This window comes from Scyliorhinus torazame, chromosome 6, assembly GCF_047496885.1.
Source record: "Scyliorhinus torazame isolate Kashiwa2021f chromosome 6, sScyTor2.1, whole genome shotgun sequence".
Taxonomy (NCBI): Eukaryota; Metazoa; Chordata; class Chondrichthyes; order Carcharhiniformes; family Scyliorhinidae; genus Scyliorhinus; species Scyliorhinus torazame.
In genome coordinates this window covers 126483587-126508841 of record NC_092712.1, presented here as the reverse complement: position 1 = coordinate 126508841, position 25255 = coordinate 126483587, and the positions used below count along the sequence as shown (strand labels likewise).

Below are 25255 nucleotides of genomic sequence, written 5' to 3'. Positions count from 1 at the left end.
TATATATATATACACACACTGTGGTTACAAGAGCAAGTCATAGGTTAGGAATCCTGTGGCAAGTAACTCACCTCCTGACTCTCCAAAAGCCTGTCAACCACCTACAAAGCACAAGTCAGGAGTGTGATGGAATACTTCCCACTTACCTGGATGAGTGCAGCTCCAACAACACTCAAGGAGTTCAACACCACCTCAGTGGCAGCCCTTTGATAAATATTCACTCCCTCCACCTGCATAGCACAGTAGCAGCAGTGTGTACCATCTACAAGATGCACTGCAGGAACACACCATGGCTCCTTTACATAGCACCGTCCAAACCTATGACCACTACCATCTAGAAGCACAATGGCAGTAGATACATGGGAACACCGCCACCCCTCCAAGACACTCACCATCCTGACTTGGAAATATATCACCATTCCTTCACGGTCACTGGGTCAAAATCTTGAAACTCTGTCCCTAATAGCACAGCAGATGTACATACAGCACATGGACTGCAGCGGCTCAGTAAGACAGCTCACCATGACCTTCTCAAGGGAAATTAGAGATGGGCACCAAATGCTGCCCTACATTCCATAAAAAGGAGTTTTTAAACAAATTACTGAAACAATTGTTGATAGAGTTAATTCTACAAATTTAGGCTGTTACAGGCTCTGGCCACTGAGTGTCACTGTGGAGCAGCCTAATTCTGAGTCTCGTAATTAGCCAGCAGCCATATTGGTATAGTAGTAGCAAAATAAATACCTAATTAGGTTTAGATGTGTAAATGTCTGATGTATTTTACTGGCCCATTTCAAACCTTCCAGATCTCTTTTCACCTAATTTGCTTACCCATCAGCAAATTCCCCCAACGATTAATCTATGTACTCAGCCACCATTGCTCACAATGCCTCACCGAACTTACCTGCATTTTGAACTCCCATCTTTTAATGAGCTGTAGCTAACTTGATTAGAAGCTCAATGAACGTCTCTCTCAAGTCATGAAAGTGAAGCATTCACTCATAATTCAGTTGGGTCACTTGGCAACCTTTCAAACACATTGTTTCTGTTTACTGAATGGCATAATTTCAAATCCCCTCTGAAACTGAACATTGTGCCACTGCAATCACCTTTAATACGTGTCACTGCGACTTCCCCTCTTCAATGAATCAGGTGTGTGGGATGAAACAGGCAGTCGGAAAAGGAGAAACGGGGAAAGATGAGAAGGAATAAGGGAGATGAAAGGAGGGCTGGTGCTCCCTTTCTATCTCTTTTCCATCCAACAGGTGGAATTCCCTCTTTCTGGTTCAGGTGGGATGCGTCATTAACATTGTACTGGACAAAGAAAATATATATTTTTTAAATCACTTTTGGGGGTGGGGAGGGAGAAATCAGCGACTAGCAACGTAGCATGACCAGGGAAAGGTCAAAGAGAGAAAGGGGCCAAAGAGAGAGAGAGACGTCATAGATAAAGAGAGATGCAGATCTTCACTTCTGATTTCGCTTCGATTTTGGCTTGGGAACCTTGAGGTTTTGTTTTTAATTTTCATAATTTAACGGAGATAAGCAGCAAAACTGTTAAATTATTTTGGAATGACTGGATTGGATTTATTTAGTGTCACGTGTACTGAGGTACAGTGATAAATATTGTTCTGCGTACAATTCAGACAGATCATTCCATACAGTGGGACTGCAGCACAGTGGTTAGTACTGTTGCTTCACAGCTCCAGGGTTCCAGGTTCGATTCCCAGCTTGGGTCACTGTCTGTGCGGAGTCTGCACGTACTTCGCGTGTCTGCGTGAGTTTCCTCCGGGTGCTCCAGTTTCCTCCCACAAGTCCCAAAAGACGTGCTGTGAGGTAATTGGGACATTCTGAATTCTTCCCTCCATGTTCCCGAACAGGCGCCGGACTGTGGCGACTAGGGGCTTTTCACAGTAACTTCATTGCAGTGTTAATGCAAGCCTACTTGTGACAATCAGGATTATTATTACATGAAAAGAAAAAACATAGGGGAAACATAAAATACACGAGAAGCCTTTTTGTGCTGTACAACAAATGAAAGCGAACGGCAATGTATATAATTTTGAAAATGCCAATAAAAAGATTTATTAAAAAACCCTAAAATACACAACGTAAATACTTAGACACAGGCATCGATCGGTTGAAATATACTGAGTGCAGATTTGGAAGGGGAGTGTAGTGTGGAGGGGGAGAATAAAGATTATAATGGGATATCTCACATTATTCTCAAAACCACATACAGGCACACTGCTGATCAATCACCATTTTTACTCGAGAAGTAAAAATAAAATGAAAACTCAACGTATAACTTGGATTACACTAATTAAATTTAGTTGCAGCTTTATCTGAAAAGAGCCCAATTTACAGACTGCTCAGCTGACATCCCCCACAGCCCCGAGGAAAATGAAGCACTAACCCATAACCCAGCTGGGCTCACCTTTGAAACAGAATTCTTCTAATTGCCCAATGGCAACATTTCAAACCCCTCCCCTAAGCTAATCGTCACAGCTCCACAGTTTCCAAAAAGAAACTATCAAAGGTTTAAAAATAAATTGATGATGACTTGTCAAAGCTTAATGAGCAGAACATGAAACTATTTATGTAATACCATACCCATATACGCAGCCCAGTGAATAGCACGTCGGTCTTTCTTATCAAAGGCATTGATGTTGGCACCTCTGGATAGTAGCAAGCTAACCATCTGGAAAACAGTTGTTTTCATTGAATTCAATTTAGTTGATCACAATTTTTTTTTTCAAGCTTACTTCAGTTACAATAATGTACTAACATCTGTTCTGTAACGAAGGATGCTACATGTTTAATCACTGATCTTTCAACAGAATTGCACTATTTTGCAATTAGCAAAAGTGTTGCACCAAGCAATGGAAGCAATTTGACTCAAAACATTAAATGCAATTCCAAGTGACCAAGGGTGTTCAGTGCTGTAGCTACTTCACTACTAAGGCATTGTGTCCAAGAGAACAGCACAATTCATCTTAGTTCTGTTGAGGGATTAGAGTTTCAAAAATGGCATTAAAACAGGGGATGGGAACGCTGGCAAAAACAGCCAGGGCTCAAGATGCCAATCTGTGGCACTTTTCAAACAGGGTCACTATCACCACTTTTGATTTGAGAGATGTAGATGAAGTACGTTGTAATACACCAGAGAAAACCTATTTGTGGTTTTACTTTTAAATTAAAATTTTCAGTATTTTGAATATTGCCTTGCTTAATTTCCTAAATAGCTGGCAGCTTCACTTTTTTTTCTAAATTTAGAGTACCCAATTCATTTTTTCCAATTAAGGGGCAATTTAGCATGGCCACTCCACCTACCCTGCACATCTTTGGGTTGTGGGGTGGAAAACCCATGCAAACACAGGGAGAATGTGAAAACACCACACAGACAGTGACCCAGAGCTGGGATCGAACCTGGGACCTCGGCGCCGTGAGACAGCAGAGCAAACCCACTGCACCACCGTGCTGCCCTCAGCTTCACTTTTAAACTTGTATCAGAATTTTCCTATCACGTCTGCAGGGCCTGCACACACAGCTGAAATTTCCCCATAAACATGCTTCCTCCTTCACCTCAGTGTTTTGAGCATTTCACTTTGTTCTAATATCAAATAGTATTTGAGTAAGCTATTAGCTCAGAATTTACTTAACAAGGTCATACTCCACATTCTCCCCATGTCTGCGTGGGTTTCACCCTCACAACCCAAAGATGTACAGGTTAGGTGGATTGGCCACGCTAAATTGCCTCTTAATTGGAGAAAAAAATAATTGGGTACTCTAAATTTTAAAAAAAACAAGGTCATACTCTAAAACATCGTTAGATAATTATGCACATCAAATCAGATATTTATAAAGCACATTAAATACAGGTCTGCAGCATTAAACAGTATCAATGCTTCTGACATCAACATTTAATTCCTTACAATTCACACTGTTATGATCCTGTTAGGAACCATTAAAGAATAAATCTGATCACCCAGCAATTAACTATGCTACAAGAATTCACACATTTTTAACAAAAACAAACTTTATTGGATGTCAAAAAGAATTATTCTGCATCTCCTGCCAATGTATTGGAATAGCAAGTCAGTGCCACTGACATCATTGCTGTGAGACCAGTGTTGCTGCAACCTGCCCTCCATAACCTCGCTCCCGCCCCCACGACCTGCAGCCCCTCTCCTCTCCGCTCATATCCCTCCTCCGCTCAGGGAGCGGGCCAGCGAGTAAGACAGCAAGTGGGATGCAAACAAGGCAGCAAGGGGTAGTGATCGGCCGGCATTCAAAATATTGTTCCTTGATGCAGGCAGTGTCGCTGGCAGTGATGTCACAGGCACTGCAACTACATTTGTGGTGAGAGTATGGTTCCTGTAGTTGTGGTGGTAGCAAAAGCAGCCAAAGAATTAAACAAAATAAGGTATATTACCACTAAGACTAACGCTATAAATTCAAATTTTAAGATTCATTCACTTTTCCTGGGGCCAACCTAAAGGATGCATCACCGCTCTCCACAATTTACTCTGATATCTCTTCTTTGTTCCAGCTATTCTCTAGGGTACAGAATTTAATGGGGCTCCTTCTATTAGCTTTCAGCTCAGTGCCTCCCACTTGTTTACCAACGAGCAAATCTGGATTCCACAACTCTAGCATGAGCCGAACTGCAACTCCAACACAGTAACTTAAAACATCAGAATATACCCTTGGTTTCCAACAGCTTGCTCCTCCTATAGGTTTAAACTGCAATGAAGCAGAGTATTTCTGGAATGCTAACGGCAGCAAAATTAACTGACTTTCACTGAGGATTACTGTAGATTTCTTCCAACTAAACAAATCTGCAGTGTTTTTCCCCTTTCCAATTTTGTCTTGGAAAACATATCAGCTCCCACTTGCAGGCTGTTATGGACGATAGATCTAGCATTTACTCCACTTTAGGTATAGGTCTGGCTTTATCTCTCAACTTGAAAGGAGTTATAAGTTGTGTAAACCCAAAGTTGACACAGTTGCTTCGCTGTTTCTCCAACATTAACCAGCCTTGCCTGTTGGCTAGGCCCAACTGAGTTCAAAGAAATAAGTTGAAAACAAAGGATCTCATTATACTCCACCCACCTCCATAACAATGTGATACACATAGCCTGTGCACAGGAAGAAATGCAATTTAACTACTTTTAAATTCCACAGCTTTCCTTAATTCTGGAAAAACTGATGAATAAAGTATCCTTTACTGAAATAACTGCAAACGTCATATCTGCCGTTCTTTAGATAAGAAAAAAACCATAGAAATTAAGAGGAGGAGTACATTCAGTCCATCAAGCCTGCTCTGCCATTCAATGATCATGACTGATCCTCTATCTCAATGTCATATCGGCTCTCTCCCCATACCCCTTGACGCCTTTAATGTCTAGAATGTATCTATTTCTTCAAGGACTTGGCCTCCCCAGCCTTAGGCGGTAAAGAATTCCACAGTTTCACCACCCACTAAGTGAAGAAATTTCTCCTCATCTCAATCCTAAATGTCGTATCCCGTATTCTGAGACCGTGACCACCTGTTTTAGAGTCCCCATCCCGCATAAGCGGAGCCACTCATGGTGCCAGTGACTTGGCTCTTGCTGAATTCCACTGAGAAACCATCTCACCTTGCACTACCCAAAACAGAAAATCTGTTAAGAGAGGGAGATGGACCCGGGGGACTTCTGCACTACTCACTGTACATCCACCTGCTGTTTATCTTAAATGTCCAGCTGTTAACCTCTTAAGCCAACATGGCTCTAACCATTTAACAAACTCCAAGCTTGTTTTAATTGTACTTTACTTCAGGGTTGCTTTTACCAATTTCTCAACCAAATACCCCCATTTACTTCCAAAAACTGAGTTACATTCCAAAGCATATGCCATTATGATCTAGGTATTTGCAACAATATGAAGCAGTTAATTTTTAGTTAACAAAAATACACTAACCCCAATTATTTTAGTCCACTTTAAAATAATTTTAATAGAATACCTCTACATGTCCACTGAAGGCAGCATGGTGTAGAGCAGTTCTCCCTGCTCGGTCGGAGACGTTTACATTACTTAAAAGGGGAACCAGGGCTTCTGCACACTTCACAGCCTTGTTTGCAGCAGCAATATGTAATGGAGTCTGCCAGTTTTTGTCACGAGCATTCACATCAGCCGAATGCTTCAAAAGCACCTGAACTGCTTCCTAAATCAAAATAAACAGTTAAACAAAAGATTATAGTACATAATGTGAAAGTAAAGTCAGCCACTGGAATATACAGCTGACCATCTGGACTAAATTTTAAGAATATATTTTAATTCCCAAAGGGTTACTCTACTTGGTTCTCAAAGTCTCCAACATCTGCAAGAACAGACCTCCTAGCTATTTTAACTAGCCTGGAATCAACATTTTAAAATTTGTAATCCAATTGGATCAGACAGCAAGTAAACAAACCAATTTCCCAACATTTTCACTGATTCACTGCAATGAAGAGAAGAAAAGTAGCCCAAAAATAGTAGCTGACAGCAGATTAATTTAAACACAATCATTTAATACTTAGAAACACACTACCACTTTGCACCAAGATAATAAAAATTGTTCAGAATCTGGTTCTGAAGAGAATGTTACACAGTTCAATGCCTCCCTACAATTGCTTGAGAAGGACATTTTCCATAGTTTTCTTTGTAAACGTGAAGGAAATGTCACAACACAGTGAACTGAAATAAATTAACTCCTCAGCAATAGTACAAACAACATGAAAGTTGCTTATTGTCACAAGTAGGCTTCAAATGAAGTTACTGTGAAAAGTCGCCACGTTCCGGCGCCTGCTTGGGGGGGGGGGGGGGCTGGTACGAGAATATTCAGATCTTTTTCTTACAAGGTAGATTCAACATAATAGATATACATTTTAGTGCACAATTTAAACCCGGAACAAAACACTTTGATCTGGAAACAAAAAAAAGAAATAGAATAATCATTTCAAGACGAGATGGCATCAAACTAGCATCACCTCAGGATAGCAAAGAAAAACTCATGGAATTTGTTTATTTAGCCAAGTAAATCAGAAAGTTATTTCACATACTATACAGAATAACATTAGACAATTTGAAGAAAGAAAACGCCAGAAATGGACATCAGGCCAGTCAGCAACCAGTAGAAGAGAAAAGTCAAATTATCCAGCTAAAGTCTCATCAGACCTTGCAGCATTGATTCATCATAGCATTGACAGCATCGGAGTCTACTTGAGTAAACTTCAACTGGAGTAGTCTAATTTGCTGCATCCTTTCACATTTAAATGAAGTCTCAATAGCCACTTTGAGCAAATCATTCCATCTGAAATAAACCCTCAATGCCCTTCTGAGCTCTGTTCTCCTAGTCGAACATATTTCAGAATTGTGCTGATAAAATGATTAATTTTGATGCACGTCTTTTCCCTGTTTATTTATCGGTGTTACGGACAGGGTAGAGAGACAAACTGAACGTTATTTTTCTTGTTGTCTGTCTGTAAGCAGAGGCGTTTTACTTTTGAAATATGCTGTGGCGTGTTTCCCCGACTCTCTGCTCATGAAGTCAATTTTTAAAGTGACTCATAACAAAATATCTTTAGGGTTAAATCAGAAATATGGTTTGATCATACAATTCAAACTGAGAGTGGAGGAGGGGGCTGCAACTACATACACACACAAGCAGATAGAAAAGAGGAGTTTGACAACTATTAGTAACATAAAAGGGTCAAATATATGGATATTAACTCATGTGAATACCAGAGTCATGATGTTAAATTCCAGTGAGGATTCCTTCGCATAGGAGTTGAAGTTCAGCCGGGTTCATTGAAAGCAGGAGTTGCAGAATTCCTTTAAAGTTGGTGGTAATGAAGGGGGAGGTGGATATAGAGACTTGATCTGCTCTGCAGACAATGACAGCAATCATCCAGAGAAGGCTTTGAGGATGATTAGCCTTTAGGCAGCCTTTGTTGTCAGTCTAGGATCTTGTTTTGGTCTTGACAGGATGGAGTCTCACAGCCCACAGATTCAACATAATTTATAAGAAAAATGGTGAGGCACTACTCACAGTAGTGTCCAGGCCCAACTTTCTTTAGCTGCTTCATCAATGACCTTCCTTCCATCACAAGGTCAGATGTGGGGGATGTTCGTTGATGACTGCACAATGTTCAGAACCATTCGCAACTCCTCTGATACTGAAGCAGTTCATCTCCAAATGCAGCAAGACCTGGACAATATCCAGGCTTAGGTGACAAGTGAAAGGTAACAACCACGCCACACAAGTGCCAGGCAATGACCATGTCCAATAAGAGAGAATATAACCAGCACTCCTGGTCATTCAACAGCTGTACCATCACTGAATCCGCCAATAACATCCTGGGGATTACTACAGACCAGAAACTGAACTGACTAGCCATATAAGTGCTGTGGCTACAAGAGCAGGTCAAAGGCTAGGAATCCTGCGGCAAAAATGTACCTCCCGACTCCCTAAAGCCAGTCCACCATCTACAAGGCACAAGTCAAGAGTCGATAGAACACTCTCCACTTGCCTGGATGAGTGCAGCTCCAATACACTTGAGAAGCTCGACACCATCCAGGACAAAGCAGCCGGCTTGATTGGCACCCCATCCACAAACATTAATTCCCTCTGCCACTAACCCACAGTAGCAGCAATGTATACTATCTACATGATGCATTGCAGGAACTTACCAAGGCCCTTTAGAGAGAACCTCCTCAGTCCATGACCATTACCATCTAGAATGACGATGGCAGCACACATGGGAACACCATCACTTGGAAGTTCCCCTCCAAGCCACTCACCACCGACTTGGAAATATATTGCCGTTCCTTCACTGTCACTGGGTCAAAATCCCGGAAATCCCTCCCTAACAGCACCTGCACCACATGGACTGCAGTGGTTTAAGAAAGAAGCTTAAAAGGATGAGGGTCCTTTTTTATCCAGAAACTGTAACCAACTTGTGAATCACGTTCCCTGGAGCAGCCAACTTTTAGTTTGGCAAAGTCCACTTCTTAAATAGGCAAAAAGGGAACAAAGAAAGAAGAGGGATTTTAAACTAAATATTGGGGGCAAGGGATCATATTTGAGAAGATTTGGTGAATTGAAGACTTAAGACAAGAAAGAAAGTCATTAAGATGGTAAATGATGAACAGATCATGACAGCAAGAGTCAGAGTACAATTCTAAGAGTAAATCAGCAGACAAGAAGCTACCAAAATAATAAAGGTTTTGTATCTGAATATACGTAGCATTCGAAACAAAACGTTTGAACTGATAGTACAAATAAAAATAAATAAGTGCCATCTGATAGCCGTTACAGCGACATGACTGCAAAATTACATAGATTGGACCCGGGTAAATGACATTTAGGAAGGACAGGAAGCAAGGATAATGTGGGAGGGATGACTCTGTTAATTCATGATGGTATTAGAGAGGGATGACCGAAGTTCAGGAACCCAGGATGTAGAAGTTGTTTGGGTAGAGATGAAAAATGATAAAGGTAAAGAAGTCACTTGAGTGGTGCACAAGCTCTCCAACAGTAGCTTAATGGTTAGCACTGTTGCTTCACAGCACCAGGGACCCGGGTTTGATTCCGGCTTGGGTCACTATCTGTGTGGAGTCTGCACGTTCTCCCTGTGAATGCATGGGTTTCCTCCGGGTTTCCTCTGGGTGCTCCGGTTTCCTCTCACAAGTCCCGAAAAACGTGCTCGTTAGGTAATTTGGACATTCTGAATTCTCCCTCAGTGTACCCGAACAAGCGCTGGAATGCGGCGCCTAGGGGATTTTCACAATAACTTCATTGCAGTGTTAATTTAAGCCCACTTCTGACACTAATAAATATTATTATTAGCTGGTCTATGAAGTAGTTTGGGGGCTATGTGATGAATGGATGAATTTCATATATATTGTATTATATGTATCTGGTGCATTGGCTAAAAGCCTGGGTTACAATTGCGTATTCGACTGCCAAAGTTATGTTTTTAAAAAAATCCTGGTTTGAAAGTAAGCTAGACTTTGGGGCTACAGAGGTGCAATTAAAATATCGCAAAAGGTCATAACTCATTCCAGCCATGTATAATCTTTGCCCAAGTAGGGGGAATGGAATTTTGTTTATAGAAAGGTTACCTGGGTAGTAGATAATTTTAAAGACATTGTGTTCAGCCTTAGTCAGAAGGTTATACGCCAGTTAGTGGGATAGAGGTGATGTGGTTAATGGGAGCCAGGGGCTACGGCAGTCAGGAGTTGAGGTTTTGACTAGGTTGTGAACAGACCAGCAGCTTCTCAAAGAACAGTTTCCTGTGAACAGCACAGGAGCTTTTTGCCAAATGCTGGGAAGTTAAACAGTAGTTGACACGGGCAAGAATTTGCAAGCTGGCTCTTGAAGGATCTCTCTAAAAGCAGTTTATCCAAGACATTTCAAAAAGCAAGTATTCCTGAATCTGCTAACTGCATTTAAAAGAGGATTTTGTCCTGGGTTTTTTGATTGGAGATGAAAAGATAGTGGCTAGGAGATAGTGTTTAATTTTATTGTTAAGCATTGTTTAACTGGCAATTGAGAGCTATATTTTTTGCATGATGTTAAAGTGAGTTTAATACTGTGCTAGTAATAAAGTTTGTTTTAATACAACATAACTCTATATGTGTGTGGAAGCATTCCTGGAGCGAGGTATCCTTTCCTCACAGTCTATGACAAACTAAATAAAACATTGGGGTTTCTGACCGGTATCCTAGCAACTGTTGAGGTAATACTACCAATGCCAGAAAATAATTTGAGAAAATTTCATGTCAAGAATAGAACAAATTTTTAGTAAAACACCACAAGTCCATAGACATGAAAGCTCTTCTCAAACAGGACATCAGCTGTTTGCTGCAACATCTGACATTTTGCAATAGTAGTGCATTCACACCAGGTTCTCAATACCAGTCAAGACTGCAAATGAACTGCCAAATTTAATAATAAGCAAATTCCAACATTTATTTACATTTTTAAATGTCAAATTTATTTTTTCCTCTGGTTACAACAGTCAAGGTGATCCATTGAGCTAATCATTTCTAATGTTTGCAACTGCACATTCTTTATTCAAAACATGAAAAATCAAAATCACTTGCACACAGGGCCTTTAAGGTCAAGTTCTCTAATTCTGCAATGGCAATGTGAATCATTTACACTTACCTCACTGCAAGAGGCAACAGCACGATGCAGGGGAGTCAACCATTTGTTGTCTTTGGCATTAACTCTAGCTCCTACAAATACAAAATTGTACAAGTAATCATGTATCTAAATAACAATGGGCAACACAGAATTTCCTACCAATTTCATATCATCATAAGGTTAGCCGAGGGGGAGAAATTTAGCTGAAACCTTCCTGCACAATGTGCAATGGAGTAACAAGAACGAATGCAATAACCTGTAACATTGACTTAAAACACCAAGTCCACTGCTCAGGTCCAAAGCTCATTAACCACCTTAACTAAAAACAGGCGCTGTAGTATGACGACTAAGGGATTTTCACGGTAACTTCATTGCAGCGTAAGCCTATTTCTGACACTTAATAAACATTATTATAAAATAAAGACTTGACCAAGACCAGTTTTAGAAGAAATTTAAAATATATAACATTTCGAAACATTTCACTGTTTAAATGAGTCTGACACAGATTTGTAGAAACAAAGGTCAAAATACAAGATGAATATGGTCTGCCTGGTTCGAATTTGAAGGCCATTTTTAAGAAATACCGAGTACTGCAGTTTGAAGCATTATATAGAGCAATTTAGACTTGCGTCCTTCAGAGTTTCCTTCCAGCATTTCTTCTGAAGTCTGAATGATTGTGTACTTATTTATATGCAAAAGCAGATAAACAGAAAATTTAACACTGAAGCAGAAAGTAAACTTTTCTCTATATCTGGCAGAGGAATGCTTACTGCAAGCACTATCCAAAGTTAAAAACTTGTAGCTGAGCAAGACCATTGGTTAATCTTCAGCCCCAACATCCAATTAAGGGAGGAGTGTCGAGCTCTCAGTCTAGGTCCCAGTCTTGCTGGAAATTTTGCCGAGAATAATCGTATACGGTCTCAGTGAAATTCTTGCCAGTTCAGAGCTGGCATGAACATCACAGCAGTCCTTTCAAATAGCCAAGAAGCCCTGTAAAGAAAGGCCATTGTGCCCAGGAAGGAACAATCATCTTTCTTGACATGAAAATTGGCACTTTCCATTGCTCAGAGCTTTACCGCCTTGAGTTTTATCAACCCATGATGGGCCTCAGAGCAGGACAGTTTACAATGCAGCTATTAGGACTCATTTTGACTTAGTGGTGGATTGAGGCAGGCACCAATGAAGCATACGTGGACACAAACAGCCAGACATAATTGTATAGAATCCTCATAGATTGAGGTACAATCAGCGTCTTCAGGTTTGGCAACACCTCAGTCTTGCACCATCATCCTTTGCTCAGTAGTGGGGCCAATGGAATTTTAACCCTTTGGGTTTCAGCAGTAAATTAGTGTACACTTAATTTAGTGTAACTTGTTAAGTCCTCGCTGTTATTCGATGCTTTAGGGCTCCCAACTGATAGATTCTAAGCAACTGAATTGCATTTTATGGGCTAATCGACAACATTGCTGAGTATAGAACCATAGAATTTTTACAGCACAGAAGGAGGCCATTCGGCCCATCGAGTCTGCACCGATCCTCTGAAAGAGCGGCCTATCTAAGCCCAATTCTTTCCCCCCATCACCACCCCTGTAACCCCACCTAGCCTACACATCCCGGAATACTGTGGGGCAATTTAGAATGGCCAATCCACCTAACTTGCACATCTTTAGACTGTGGGAGGAAATCGGAGCACCCGGACAAAACACATGCAGACACGTGCAAACTCCACAGTCACCCAATTAAGGAGGAGTGTAGAGCTGTCAGCCTAGAGTCCAGTATTGCTGGGAACGCTGCCCAGAACAGCCTTATAAGGCCTCAGTGAAACTCTTGCCAGCTCAAGAAGCTATGTAAAGAAGGACACAAAGATTTGTAGAGGGACAGGTAGTATATGATACAAAGATCTGTAGAAGGACAGATAGTTTATGATACAAAGTAGCAGATGAAATACAATGTGGAAAAGTGTGAGGTTATGCACTTTGGAAGGAGGAGTTCAGGTATAAATTATTTTCTAAACAGGGAAGTGCTTATGAAATCAGAAGCACAAAGGGACTTGGGAGTCCTTGTTCACAATTCTCTTAAGGTTAACGTGCAGGTTCAGTCGGCAGTTAGGAAGGCAAATGCAATGTTAGCATTCATATCAAAAGGGCTAGAATACAAGACCAGGGATGTACTTCTGAGGTTGTATAAGGCCCCATTTAAAGTATTGTGAGCAGTTTTGGGCCCTGCATCTAAGGAAAGATGTGCTGGCCTTGGAAAGGTTTCAGAGGAGGTTCAGAAGAATGATCCCTGGAATGAAGAGCTTGTCGTATGAGGAACGGTTGAGGACTGGGTCTGTACTCGTTGGAGTTTAGAAGGATGAGAGGGGATCTTATTGAAACTTACAGGATACTGCGAGGTCTGGGTAGAGTGGAAATAGCGAAGATGTTTCCACTTGTAGGAAAAACTAGAACCAGAGGACACAATCTTAAACTAAAGGGGCGATCATTTAAAACTGAGATGAGGAGGAATTTCTTCAGCCAGAAGGTGGTGTATCTGTGGAACTCTACCGCAGAAGGCTGTGGAGGCCAAATCACTGAGTGTCTTTAAGACAGAGATAGATAGGTTCTTGATTAATAAGGGGATCAGGGGTTATGGCGAGAAGGCGGGAGAAGGAGGATGAAAAAATATCAGCCATAATTTAATGGCGGAGCAGACTCGATGGGCCGAGTGATTCTGCTTCTATATCTTATGGTCTAAGGCCATTGAGTGCAGAAAGGAACAATCAAATTTCTTGATAGAACTGAACCCGCGTCCCTGGCGCTGTGAGACTGCAATACTAACCACTGTGCCACATAGCCGTCTGGTGTAGCTGTCAAAATAATTAGCTGTTAAAAGGTTTTGTAAGCTACTTTTATTTTTACTGGGCTAGCTTGTACCATGAAGTGAGAGGTACAGTCAACTTTAGAAAATTTAAACTTGCTTAGAGAAAGTGAAAATGAAAAATCCTAATCATAAACATTGCCTGGTATTTCCACAGGGGCTTTCCTAATCTCTTGCTGCAACTTCAAAAAGATGTTGTGTAAATTCCGAAGAAAATACAAATATTTGTCTTAACTGGCTAAACTGTAACGTTGAAATATACCTGATAGAATAAGGAGTTCAATAATTTCAGCATCTCCTAGATATGCAGCAGCATGCAAAGGAGTTCTCTTCTCAGCATCCTACAACGAGAGGAAAAACATTTTAGAGTAAATCTCCTATTTGTTTCTAAGTGACAATGCTAACAAAAGACATTCTTGTCACAGCACTCAATTTCAAGCCAAAAGTAGTAAATTGTCATCTAAAGTTGCAGCTAACCGTACAACAGCATTCCACTCGAATTCCAAAGTCCAAGACACACAGTTCATAGATTCCTATAGGACAGGAGACATAATTTGGCCCATCATATCCGAGCTAGCTCTTTGAAAGAGTTAGCCAGTAAGTCCAAATCCTTTGACGTTCTCTTAGGCCTGAAAGATTTTGCTTTACAGATACAAAAATCTCATCTCCCCTTGGGTTCTTTTGCCAATTGTCTGTTGCCAACCCTCCTGTCAATGGAAACTGTTTCTTCCTACTTACTCCAGCAACAACTTCTTTGCAGCTGGTTCCCTTCAAAATTTTCCTTACGATAGTTAGCAGTCATCCATATATTACACATATTAACCCTGTTGAATTTAAGCAAATTACTAAACAGAGGAAAATACACTAGCAAGGATTTACAGACCAAGTTGTAATACCTGAACAATGAATTTTCAAACCGCTTCCTGTTAGGATCAAACACTGAAAGGGCAGCTAAATGGCAGAAAACATACTGCTAAAATCTGCAGGAGATATGCTGAAATCAGGGCTCTTGCCCATCCTCTCATACAGAAATAAGCATGGAGATAGAGGTTTCAGGCAGTAACGGAATTGACAGTGGCAAATGTAACACAACAGATTTCATAACAACACTGCAACTGAAAGCAACAGACTGAATGGACAGAAAATCCTTGAGTGAACAGAAGGCTGCAAGGGCTCACTGTTTTAAAGTAGAAAAAAAACGCTGCATCACTTGAGCCTTCAAAAAACCCATGCTGAAAAAGTCAAATGTGGAAAAAAAAAAGCAAATGTGGATTTCCCTCCCTAATGGCTCACCCAACGGCTCAGCAAGTTTACCCAAAGAATGAGTCATGGACCAGGAAATTATGTAGTAGAGACATCATAATTGGCCTCAAGAGTCCCTAGGCTAGTGAAGCAGGAGGAGGAGGAGAAAGTCATTGATGGTTCCAACTTATGTTCACTCTTCAACAACCTCTGTTGGAAAATTATCTCTTTGAACATAATGTACACGCTGATTCAGGCTGGACTATCTGCAGTGGCAGGAGAAAATCAAAAGTAAATCAAATCAAAAATGTCACCGTGTCTTTACCAGTGACTGCTCTTTTCATGAAGTCAGACATTGATAAAAATAGCTCCATCCACACCAAATACATTGCTGCTCATGTCTACTGTGCTAAGCAGAAACTAAACCATCAAAGGTTTTTTCCCCAGTTTTTTTATGAAAAGGCATGATAAAATGGTTGAACGGTTGATCATTACTATGCTTATGCAGCTTTTTTAAAAAGGGGAGGGGGGGGGGGGGGAAGTACAGTCTGGGAATCAAGGTGGTTTAGTTTAAAGAATATTTCCAGCACTCTATGGGAGGTTTTTGTGGGCTGCAAAGTGATTCATCGTGTGACTCTTTAAAAAAAGTACACAGGAAACCATATTGTATGAGTCATATACAGAAAATAATTCATCGTCCTAGGAAGATGTATAGCTATAATTGGAGAAAAAAATTCTTAATTTCACACAGTAATTGAATAACACTTCTATTTTGATGCATTGGTGCCCCAATGAAGCATGTAAAGCATTTCTATTTGCTCCTTTTAGGGTAACAGCCTCCAAACCAAATCAGGAGTCAGTCTTTCTGGGTGGTGCCAATGTATTAAGTGGTTCGGAGTCAGGATTTAAGGGAGGTTTTGAAGGGAGACATTGGCAGGAGGAATTCGGAAGAAAATGGCAGGGTTCACAGCTAATACAGCTTCCGACCGGGATTGGCCTTGGGACATGATTTCACGCTGATTGGCTAATTAACAGACAGTGAAACATGCGCTGGGAAAGGCTCAGCAGGAAGAGGATGGGCAGGGTGAAAAAGAAGAATGCGGGCTGCTGTTTCTAATGGAATCCCTCAGCTGCAGAGCTGCCTCTCTTTTCAAAGTAAATTCCAATGGAAAAACGCTGCAGTGTCTAGGCAGGACATTCAAATACAAACCCCAATCTACAGTCATCTTTTTAAATTTAATTTCAGCCTTGATATTTCATCCTACCCCAAATCGTGGTTGCCATTAAAATGCAAAGGCCACCTGGATAATCCGCCTGCCCACCAGCCGTAAATGTACACGAGCGTAGTAAAATTGCTTCCAATTGGCCTCAGTGGGTTGAATTGCCGCTTGAGCGTCAGCGCATGAGCTTCAGGTGCCGCATGCCCGCTGACCAAAATATTGCTCAAGCACGCGGAGATGTCAGGACCTGCGCTGACATCTTCTTGCGTGATTTCATGTGCTTCTGAGTTGGGTGAGCACCCGCCCGATCAATGTATTCTGGCCTATAATCTTAGAGGAGGATGCAAAATGAAATATTGGTTGGAGGAAACTGCACAGATTGGGAGTGGAAGTGAAGCTGTAAAGGGATTTGTAAATAAAAGGAATTTGAAAAATTAATATGCTGAAAGATGGGGAACCAACGGAGGTTGGCAAAGGAGACGTTGATCGACAGGAATTTGTCCAGGTGAGATTATCATAGAATTTACAGTGCAGGAGGCCAATCGGCCCATCGAGTCTGCACCGGCTCTTGGAAAGAGCACCCTACCCAAGGTCAACACCTCCACCCTATCCGCATAACCCAGTAACCCCACCCAACACGAAGGGCAATTTTGGACACTAAGGGCAATTTATCATGGCCAATCCACCTAATCTGCACATCCTTGGACTGTGGAAGGAAACCGGAGCACCCGGAGGAAACCCACGCACACACGGGGAGGATGTGCAGACTTCTCAGAGACAGTCACCCAAGCCGGAATCGAACCTGGGATCCTGGAGCTGTGAAGCAATTGTGCTATCCACAATGCTACCGTGCTGCCCACTAATGCAGTCAGCAAAGTTCTGGATGAGTTTTGGATAGCCAGATGGAGCTCAGAAAGCTGGCAAGGAAAGCAAAAGGGAACATAAATTTATATAGTGCCTTTAACAAAATGAAACGTCACGTGGTTTTTCATAGGAGCATCACAGAACAAAGTATGATCCTGAGCAATAGAAGGACATTCAAGGTAGCTGACCAAAAGCTTGGTCAAACAGATAGGTTTTAAGAAGGGAATTTCAAAATTGGGGCCTAAGCAACTAAAGGAATGGCCAATGATGGGGCAACAGAGGGCACCTCAGTACAGGATTGAAGAGGGGCGCACTGTCAAAATGATTGCCTGAGGTGAGATAGTGAATCTTAGATGGCTCAATTAGAAAGATGAACTGGGGAGTTGATTGGATGTCCTGGCCAACAACACTAGAACAGATTATCTGATTATTTATCTCAAAAGCTGTTATTGGGACCTTGCTATGTTAATGTTGACTATCATGTTTCCTGTAGTCTCTGCGTCCTCCGCTCCCTTAACTCCACCATTGCTAGCCATTCCTTCAGCTGTCGAAGTCCTCAGACCTGGGATTCTATCCCTAAACCTCTTGGCTGCCATTTCCCTCTGCTCCTTTAAGATCCTCTCTCTTTGATCACGCATTTAGTCAGACGATTGAAGAGGTGGCAGCACAGTGGAAGTGCCACTGAACTAGTAAATCCAGAGACCCAGGGTAATGCTCGGAGTTCGAATCCTACCAGGGCAGTTGGTCAAATTTGAATTCAATAAAAATCCGGAATTAAAAGTCATTGTTGATTGTCATCAAAACCAATCTGGTTCACTAATGTTCTTTAGGGAAGGAAATCTGCCATTCTTACCTGGTCTGGCTTACACACCACAGCAACGTGGTTCACCCCAAAATATCTAACGAAGTGGCCTAGCAAGCCTCTCAGTTCAAGGACAATAAATGCTGGCCCAGCCAGCAATGCTCACATCCCATGAATAAATTTAAAAAAAAGACTACTAATAGTCTCCTTCTCAGTCAATTTTTATCTGTTCTGCTTCTTAAGTAACTTGAGAAATTCCACTACTATAATGTGCCTATATAAAATTAAGCTGTTCTTACAACATTGAGTACAACTCAAAAATACTTCAGTACAGTGAAGCACTGTGGACGGCTTGATGTCATGAAAGTGCATTATTAATTCAAGATTTTTTTCTTAGTAACATCAATTAAAATGTGTCCACGTTTCTATATGAAGCCCTGCAAGACCACACTGAACACTCTTTCTGTGATTATTTATTAACATCTACCTTTATTGGTCGGCATTTCAACACATTAATATATTAAATATTAATTTTGTAATTTCCAGGTACCTTTTCTCCCAATTTCATAAAGACTACTTAATCGCACATTCATCCATATTACCTGAGCAAAAGCATTCCAAAAATCCATGGTGATGAAATTAAGTTTTATAGCCTGGCTTGACTACAATACTATCTTCACACGCACTGCGTGCAACAGACAGTGGATTACTGTTCTGCTGCACAGAACTTTCCATACACTTCAAAACATTGCCATGCAGAAAGTGCAATAAAAGTGCACAAATATCATTTGTTAATTATTTATTGCCACTTTCATTCTCTGCAGCACAACTAGCTCCATTCTTTAAATGCAACGAGTGATTTTCACTTCAAGCTTTACAAATCGCTGTACGGTACTTTAAACATTATACAGAGTTTTAAATTTGTGATTATGCACATCAAGTTTCAGTACATAAAATCTCACATTCTGCAGTAGGGTTTCTTGACCCTACGTTCATTTAGCCTAGTGACGGTGGGAGGGGGATGGTGATTGCAGGTGAATCTCTCGGGGCGGGGGGGGGGGGGGGTCGTATATGTGTGTGTGTGTGTGTGCGCAGGGTGTCCTGTGAGAGACTGGGTCTGGGTATTTAAATAGTTACTCTGGAGTTAGGAGTGATTTTTTTTCCCCCCTCTTCTAACTCTTTCAGAGTAAGTATCAGGGCAAAATTAGCAGAACCACCCAAAGTTAGTGATTTACATCGCTTCAGTTGGATGGTTCCCAGCCCAGCGCAATTGTCCAGAGGAAATTAGCACTTCTGGGCAATTGCTGGGTAAATCTTCGCATGGGAACTTCCTGAAGAGATTCCCCAGTGCATCATTGGGATAGCTCCAAAAAGTGATGCAGGAAGTTATGCGCCATTCAGTTATAAGCTTCTCTCAGCAAGGGATCCAGAAATGGCCTGCTAAGATACGGCAAATACAGCCAGCAATGTTGGTCTATAAGAGTTGCCATCACACTGGAAGATAATGTTCTGCTGGCCTTATCCAGAATCATTATACCCAAAACGACCCAGGAAGAACTTCTTCAGAAGATACCTTACGGCCACATGGAAATGGAAAAGCATAAACTCAGAGCCATATCAGCTGCGTACTAAGTAGACATTGTCCAGCCATAAATATCTACATGCAGTGTGTGCCAAAAGTATAAAAATACACAACAGAAAGAGGAGATGATAGCTACCAAAGTATTACTCAGACCATGGCATACTGTGGGAGCCAATTTATTCACGCAAAACCAAGAATGGCACCTCATTGTAGCAGATTATTACTCAAGTTCCCTTTCATCAGACAGGTGGAAGATTAGAGAGCTACAAAAATCATCTCAGAAGTACAAGTTCAGTTTGCTAATCAAGGGATGCCTGAAAGAGTAATATATGATAATGGAATCCAATTCAAAAAACGCTAAGAGGAAAGGCCAAACCTTGACTTATTCTTGCTCTGAGCTACACCCCTCAAGGCTGACATGACATCGCCTACAGAGCTACTCAATGGCCAAAAGGACAAGATAACTCTGCCAAGCAAGATGCACCCTTCAATTAGCTGGGAAGAAGTTAAGACAACAACTCACAGATGCACAGGCAGAAAGATGGCAACACATGAGCAAGGAAGCCAAATCCTTGTGCGTTGTTGAGACAGGATCCAATCATGAAAACTTGGAACCCAGCAAAGGTTGAAGTTGAGGCTCCATGATCATACATTACCAATAAGCAAACGAGAAGGAACAAAATCCATGACTGACATACACCTAAGCTAGAAAAGCAGAAACGGTCATTAGCAACACCAGGAACATCACTAACAAATGAGACATCAGCATAATCAACAACAAGCAACACAACTTCACCAGCAAGTGACACAATATCTGCAATGTCAAGCGGAATTCATACAACAGGAGCAACACACAACATCAATTCATCACTGACAGCAATGCCAACCAAGCTTCACCATCTAAGCAATACTGTGAATAATGTTTCTGATAAAAAGTGTTCAATTATAAAAGTAGTTTGTTGATTTTTAGCTTGGACAGAATATATTTTCAAAAATTATTGGAGGCATTATCTTGATATGTCGAGGCATTTATTTTTAAAGAAAGAGGGATGTTATGCTATTCTAATATGATTTAGGAACTGTGTTCATGTGTATGTATACATAAGTATCCAAAATGCCACATCACTCACTTCTGCACTACAGTCTTTGCATTGAATGCATCAGTCTGCAGCACATGGTGTGACCTGAGAATACATTTGATGAAGTTCCAACATCGAAGTTTCAAAATATGATTATTTTGAACTTCTGGGAATCATTAGTCAGGACACACTTTTAGCTTTTTGATCTTCATTTCATTCAGTAAAATTCGAGAGAAACAGATTTAAATGTGTGAGCTTACAGAAGCCATAATCACTGCCAACTTACAACTTTATACCATTTAAACGGTGGCACAGTAGTTAGCACTGCTGCCGCACAGTGAGGGGGAGGTTCCTCCAGATGCTTCGATTCCATCACACAGTCCAAAGATGTGCAGTTTAGGTGTCCAAAAATATGATTGATAGAGGTTTATAAGATGATCAGGGGAATAGATAGAGTAGACAGTCAGAGACTTTTTCCCCGGGTGGAACACACCATTACAAGGGGACATAAATTTAAGGTGAAAGGTGGAAGATATAGGAGGGATATCAGAGGTAGGTTCTTTACCCAGAGAGTAGTGGGGGCATGGAATGCACTGCCTGTGGAAGTAGTTGAGTCGGAAACATTAGGGACCTTCAAGCAGCTGTTGGATAGGTACATGGATTACGGTAAAATGATATAGTGTAGATTTATTTGTTCTTAAGGGCAGCACGGTAGCATTGTGCATAGCACAATTGCTTCACAGCTCCATGGTCCCAGGTTCGATTCCGGCTTGGGTCATTGTCTGTGCGGAGTCTGCACGTCCTCCCCGTGTCTGCGTGGGTTTCCTCCGGGTGCTCCGGTTTCCTCCCACAGTCCAAAGATGTGCGGGTTAGGTGAATTAGCCAATGATAAATTGCCCTTAATGTCCAAATTGCCCTTGGTGTTGGGTGGAGGTGTTGAGTTTGGGTAGGGTGCTCTTTCCAAGAGCCGGTGCAGACTCAAAGGGCTGAATGGCCTCCTTCTGCACTGTAAATTCAATGATAATCTATGATTAATCTAGGACAAAGGTTCGGCACAACATCGTGGGCCGAAGGGCCTGTTCTGTGCTGTATGTTCTATGTTCTATGCAGTTTACGTTGGGGTTCTGGGGTCGGGCAGGGGAGTGGGTGTGGGTAGGGTGCACTCTCAGAGGGTCGGTGCAGACTCAATGGGCCAAATGGGCTCCTTCTGGACTGTAAGAGTTCTATGGTTCTTTGGTTCTAAACACACATGGGACTGGCTTCTAACATTTCTTGTCACAAGTAGGCTTCAATGAAGTTACTGTGGAAAGCCCCTAGTCGTCACATTCCGGCGCTTGTTCGGGGAGGCCAATACGGGAATTGAACCAGCTATTTCGCCCAGTGTACTTGGCATTTGTGAAATTATGGGTTTAAAAAATGTCAGTACAGATCTGCTAAAGACAAATCATGTCTGAGTAACTTGATTTGAGCTTTTTGATGAGGTATCACAGAGTGTAGATGAGGGTCATGCAGTTGATATATTTAGTTGAAAAGGTACTTGATAAAGTACTAAATAACAAATCCGTCAACAAAAAAAAAGCCTTCAGGATTAAAGGCATAGTGGCAGTACGAATACAAAATTAGCCAAGGGGCAAAAAGCAAATATTAATTGTGAAGCGTGGTCTGGAGGGAAGTAGGCAGTCTTTTCCAGGAGACAATGCTTTTTGAAATATATTAATGAACAGGGTACACGGACATAATTTCAAAGTTTCCAAAGATACAAAACTGAGAAATATCAGGAATAATGAAGACATTGGTAGACTGTTGAAATGGGAAGCATGAGGAAAATTAACATTTACGCAGTGAGGAGGTACATTTTGTCAGGGTGCATGGAAGAAGCAACATAAAATCCTTCCGGATACCCTTATATAAACACATAATAAAAAGATGGTCAAAAGGGGAGGCCAATTAGATGGGGTGGCAAGACCTTGGAGGGGGTACAGAGGAAATGCACCAGAACAGTACCCAAGGCTGACGGACTTGTTACGTGGAGACCAGAAAAGATGGAGCTGTTCCCTTTAGAAAAGGTGAAGAGGATATTTTATAGAGGTGTGCAAAATTTTGAATGGTTTCGACAAGAGTAAATTAAAAATTGTTTCTGGTGGCAGAAGGATCAGTAACTAGAGAACACTGATTTAAGATGAGTGGCAAAAGAACCAGAGGAATTTATTTTAAATAGGCACAATGATCTGGAATGCACTGTCCGGAAGGATAGTGGACGTTGGTTCAATAGTAATGGTTTCAAATAAATTGGGTAAACACTTGAAGGGAAAGATTTATAGGCATAGATGGTCAATCGATCGCAGCTACAGGTGGTGGGGGTTCGGTCGGTCAGATCGGAGGGATCGGATCGCAGGGGGCGGGCGGCGGATCGCAGGGGGCGGGCGGCGGATCGCAGGGGGCGGGCGGCGGATCGCAGGGGGCGGGCGGCGGATCGCAGGGGGCGGGCGGCGGATCGCAGGGGGCGGGCGGCGGATCGCAGGGGGCGGGCGGCGGATCGCAGGGGGCGGCCGGCGGATCGCAGGGGGCGGCCGGCGGATCGCAGGGGGCGGCCGGCGGATCGCAGGGGGCGGCCGGCGGATCGCAGGGGGCGGCCGGCGGATCGCAGGGGGCGGCCGGCGGATCGCAGGGGGCGGCCGGCGGATCGCAGGGGGCGGCCGGCGGATCGCAGGGGGCGGCCGGCGGATCGCAGGGGGCGGCCGGCGGATCGCAGGGGGCGGCCGGCGGATCGCAGGGGGCGGCCGGCGGATCGCAGGGGGCGGCCGGCGGATCGCAGGGGGCGGCCGGCGGATCGCAGGGGGCGGCCGGCGGATCGCAGGGGGCGGCCGGCGGATCGCAGGGGGCGGCCGGCGGATCGCAGGGGGCGGCCGGCGGATCGCAGGGGGCGGCCGGCGGATCGCAGGGGGCGGCCGGCGGATCGCAGGGGGCGGCCGGCGGATCGCAGGGGCGGCCGGCGGATCGCAGGGGCGGCCGGCGGATCGCAGGGGCGGCCGGCGGATCGCAGGGGCGGCCGGCGGATCGCAGGGGGCGGCCGGCGGATCGCAGGGGGCGGCCGGCGGATCGCAGGGGGCGGCCGGCGGATCGCAGGGGCGGCCGGCGGATCGCAGGGGCGGCCGGCGGATCGCAGGGGCGGCCGGCGGATCGCAGGGGCGGCCGGCGGATCGCAGGGGCGGCCGGCGGATCGCAGGGGCGGCCGGCGGATCGCAGGGGCGGCCGGCGGATAGCAGGGGCGGGCAATGATGTCCAAGTTCGATCCCGACTCTGGGTCACTGTCTGTGTGGACTTTGCCCATTCGCCCTGTATTTCTGTGGGTTTCGCTCCCACAACTCAAAAGATGTGCAGGGTAGGTGGATTGACCACGCTAAATTGCCTCTAAATTGGAAAAAAATTAATTGGTTATTCTAAATTTATAATACAAAAAGAGACTCCATCGCCTTCACTGGCAATTATCAGGGATTGAGCCGGACTGTTTGCAACCTTGGTTTTAGGTATGATGCAATATTCACCCCGAGCTGATGCCAAATAAAATAAGGAATAGCCATTCGCTGGTTAGCACAGTTGCTCCACACCGCCAGGGACCAGATTAGATTCCCGGCTTCGGTCACTGTCTGTGTGGAGTCTGAACGTTCTCCCCACATCTGCATAGGTTTTCTCCCACAAGTCCCGAAAGACGTGCTATTAGGTAATTTGGACATTCTGAATTCTCCCTCTGTGTAACCGAACAGGCGCCGGAGTGTGTCGACTAAAGGACTTTTCAGTAACTTAATTGCTGTGTTAATGCAAGCCTACTTGTGATAATAAAGATTATTATGAATAATCGGAGTCAAGCTGCCTGGTTTAAATTTCAAACAATCCTTGGCAGGTGACTGATTGTCGTCATCGACTGGTGCTGTCTCCATGACAATACTTCTACCAACGTCCACATGTCAACCAATCAGCACGCTCTGCTCATTCAATATGAAGGTATTGTTTCCCCTGACATTGGTCTTCTTTGTAATTGTTCTGATGAGATGAGTGCAACTTCTAAAGCTTCGACAAAATGTATTTTTCAGCAATATTTATGATACTCCTTAAAACCTTGACCAACCTTTCCTAGATCATCACCCTTCCTCTTTTGCCACAGAAGGCTGTGGAGGCCAAATCACTGAGCGTCTTTAAGACAGAGATAGATAGGTTCTTGATTAAAAGGGATCAGAGATTATGGGGAGAAGGCAGGAGAATGGGGATGAGAAGCATTGCCATGACTGAATGGCGGAGCAGACCAACGGGCCGAATGGTCTAATTTTGCTTCCATGTCTTATCGCCTCATCACATTATGCAGCTGTGTGTCAAACGTTGCTTTGCAACAGTCCTCTGAGGAATATTATATTAAAGGTGCTGTGTAAATACAGG

The 25255-nt window shown here is 43.0% G+C and overlaps 1 protein-coding gene across 4 annotated transcripts in view; it reads right to left on the bottom strand.

The window, feature by feature from the left end:
- Positions 1–25255, bottom strand: part of ankrd28b (ankyrin repeat domain 28b) — a 291957-nt gene that overhangs the window by 130344 nt on the left and 136358 nt on the right. For all 4 annotated transcript variants that reach the window (XM_072508769.1, XM_072508768.1, XM_072508767.1 and 1 more), the window contains 4 exons: positions 14298–14376; positions 11198–11268; positions 6008–6208; positions 2614–2701 (listed from right to left, as the gene is read on the bottom strand). In XM_072508769.1, coding sequence (XP_072364870.1) covers positions 2614–2701; positions 6008–6208; positions 11198–11268; positions 14298–14376 — 439 coding nt within the window. The remainder of the gene's footprint in view (positions 1–2613; positions 2702–6007; positions 6209–11197; positions 11269–14297; positions 14377–25255) is intronic.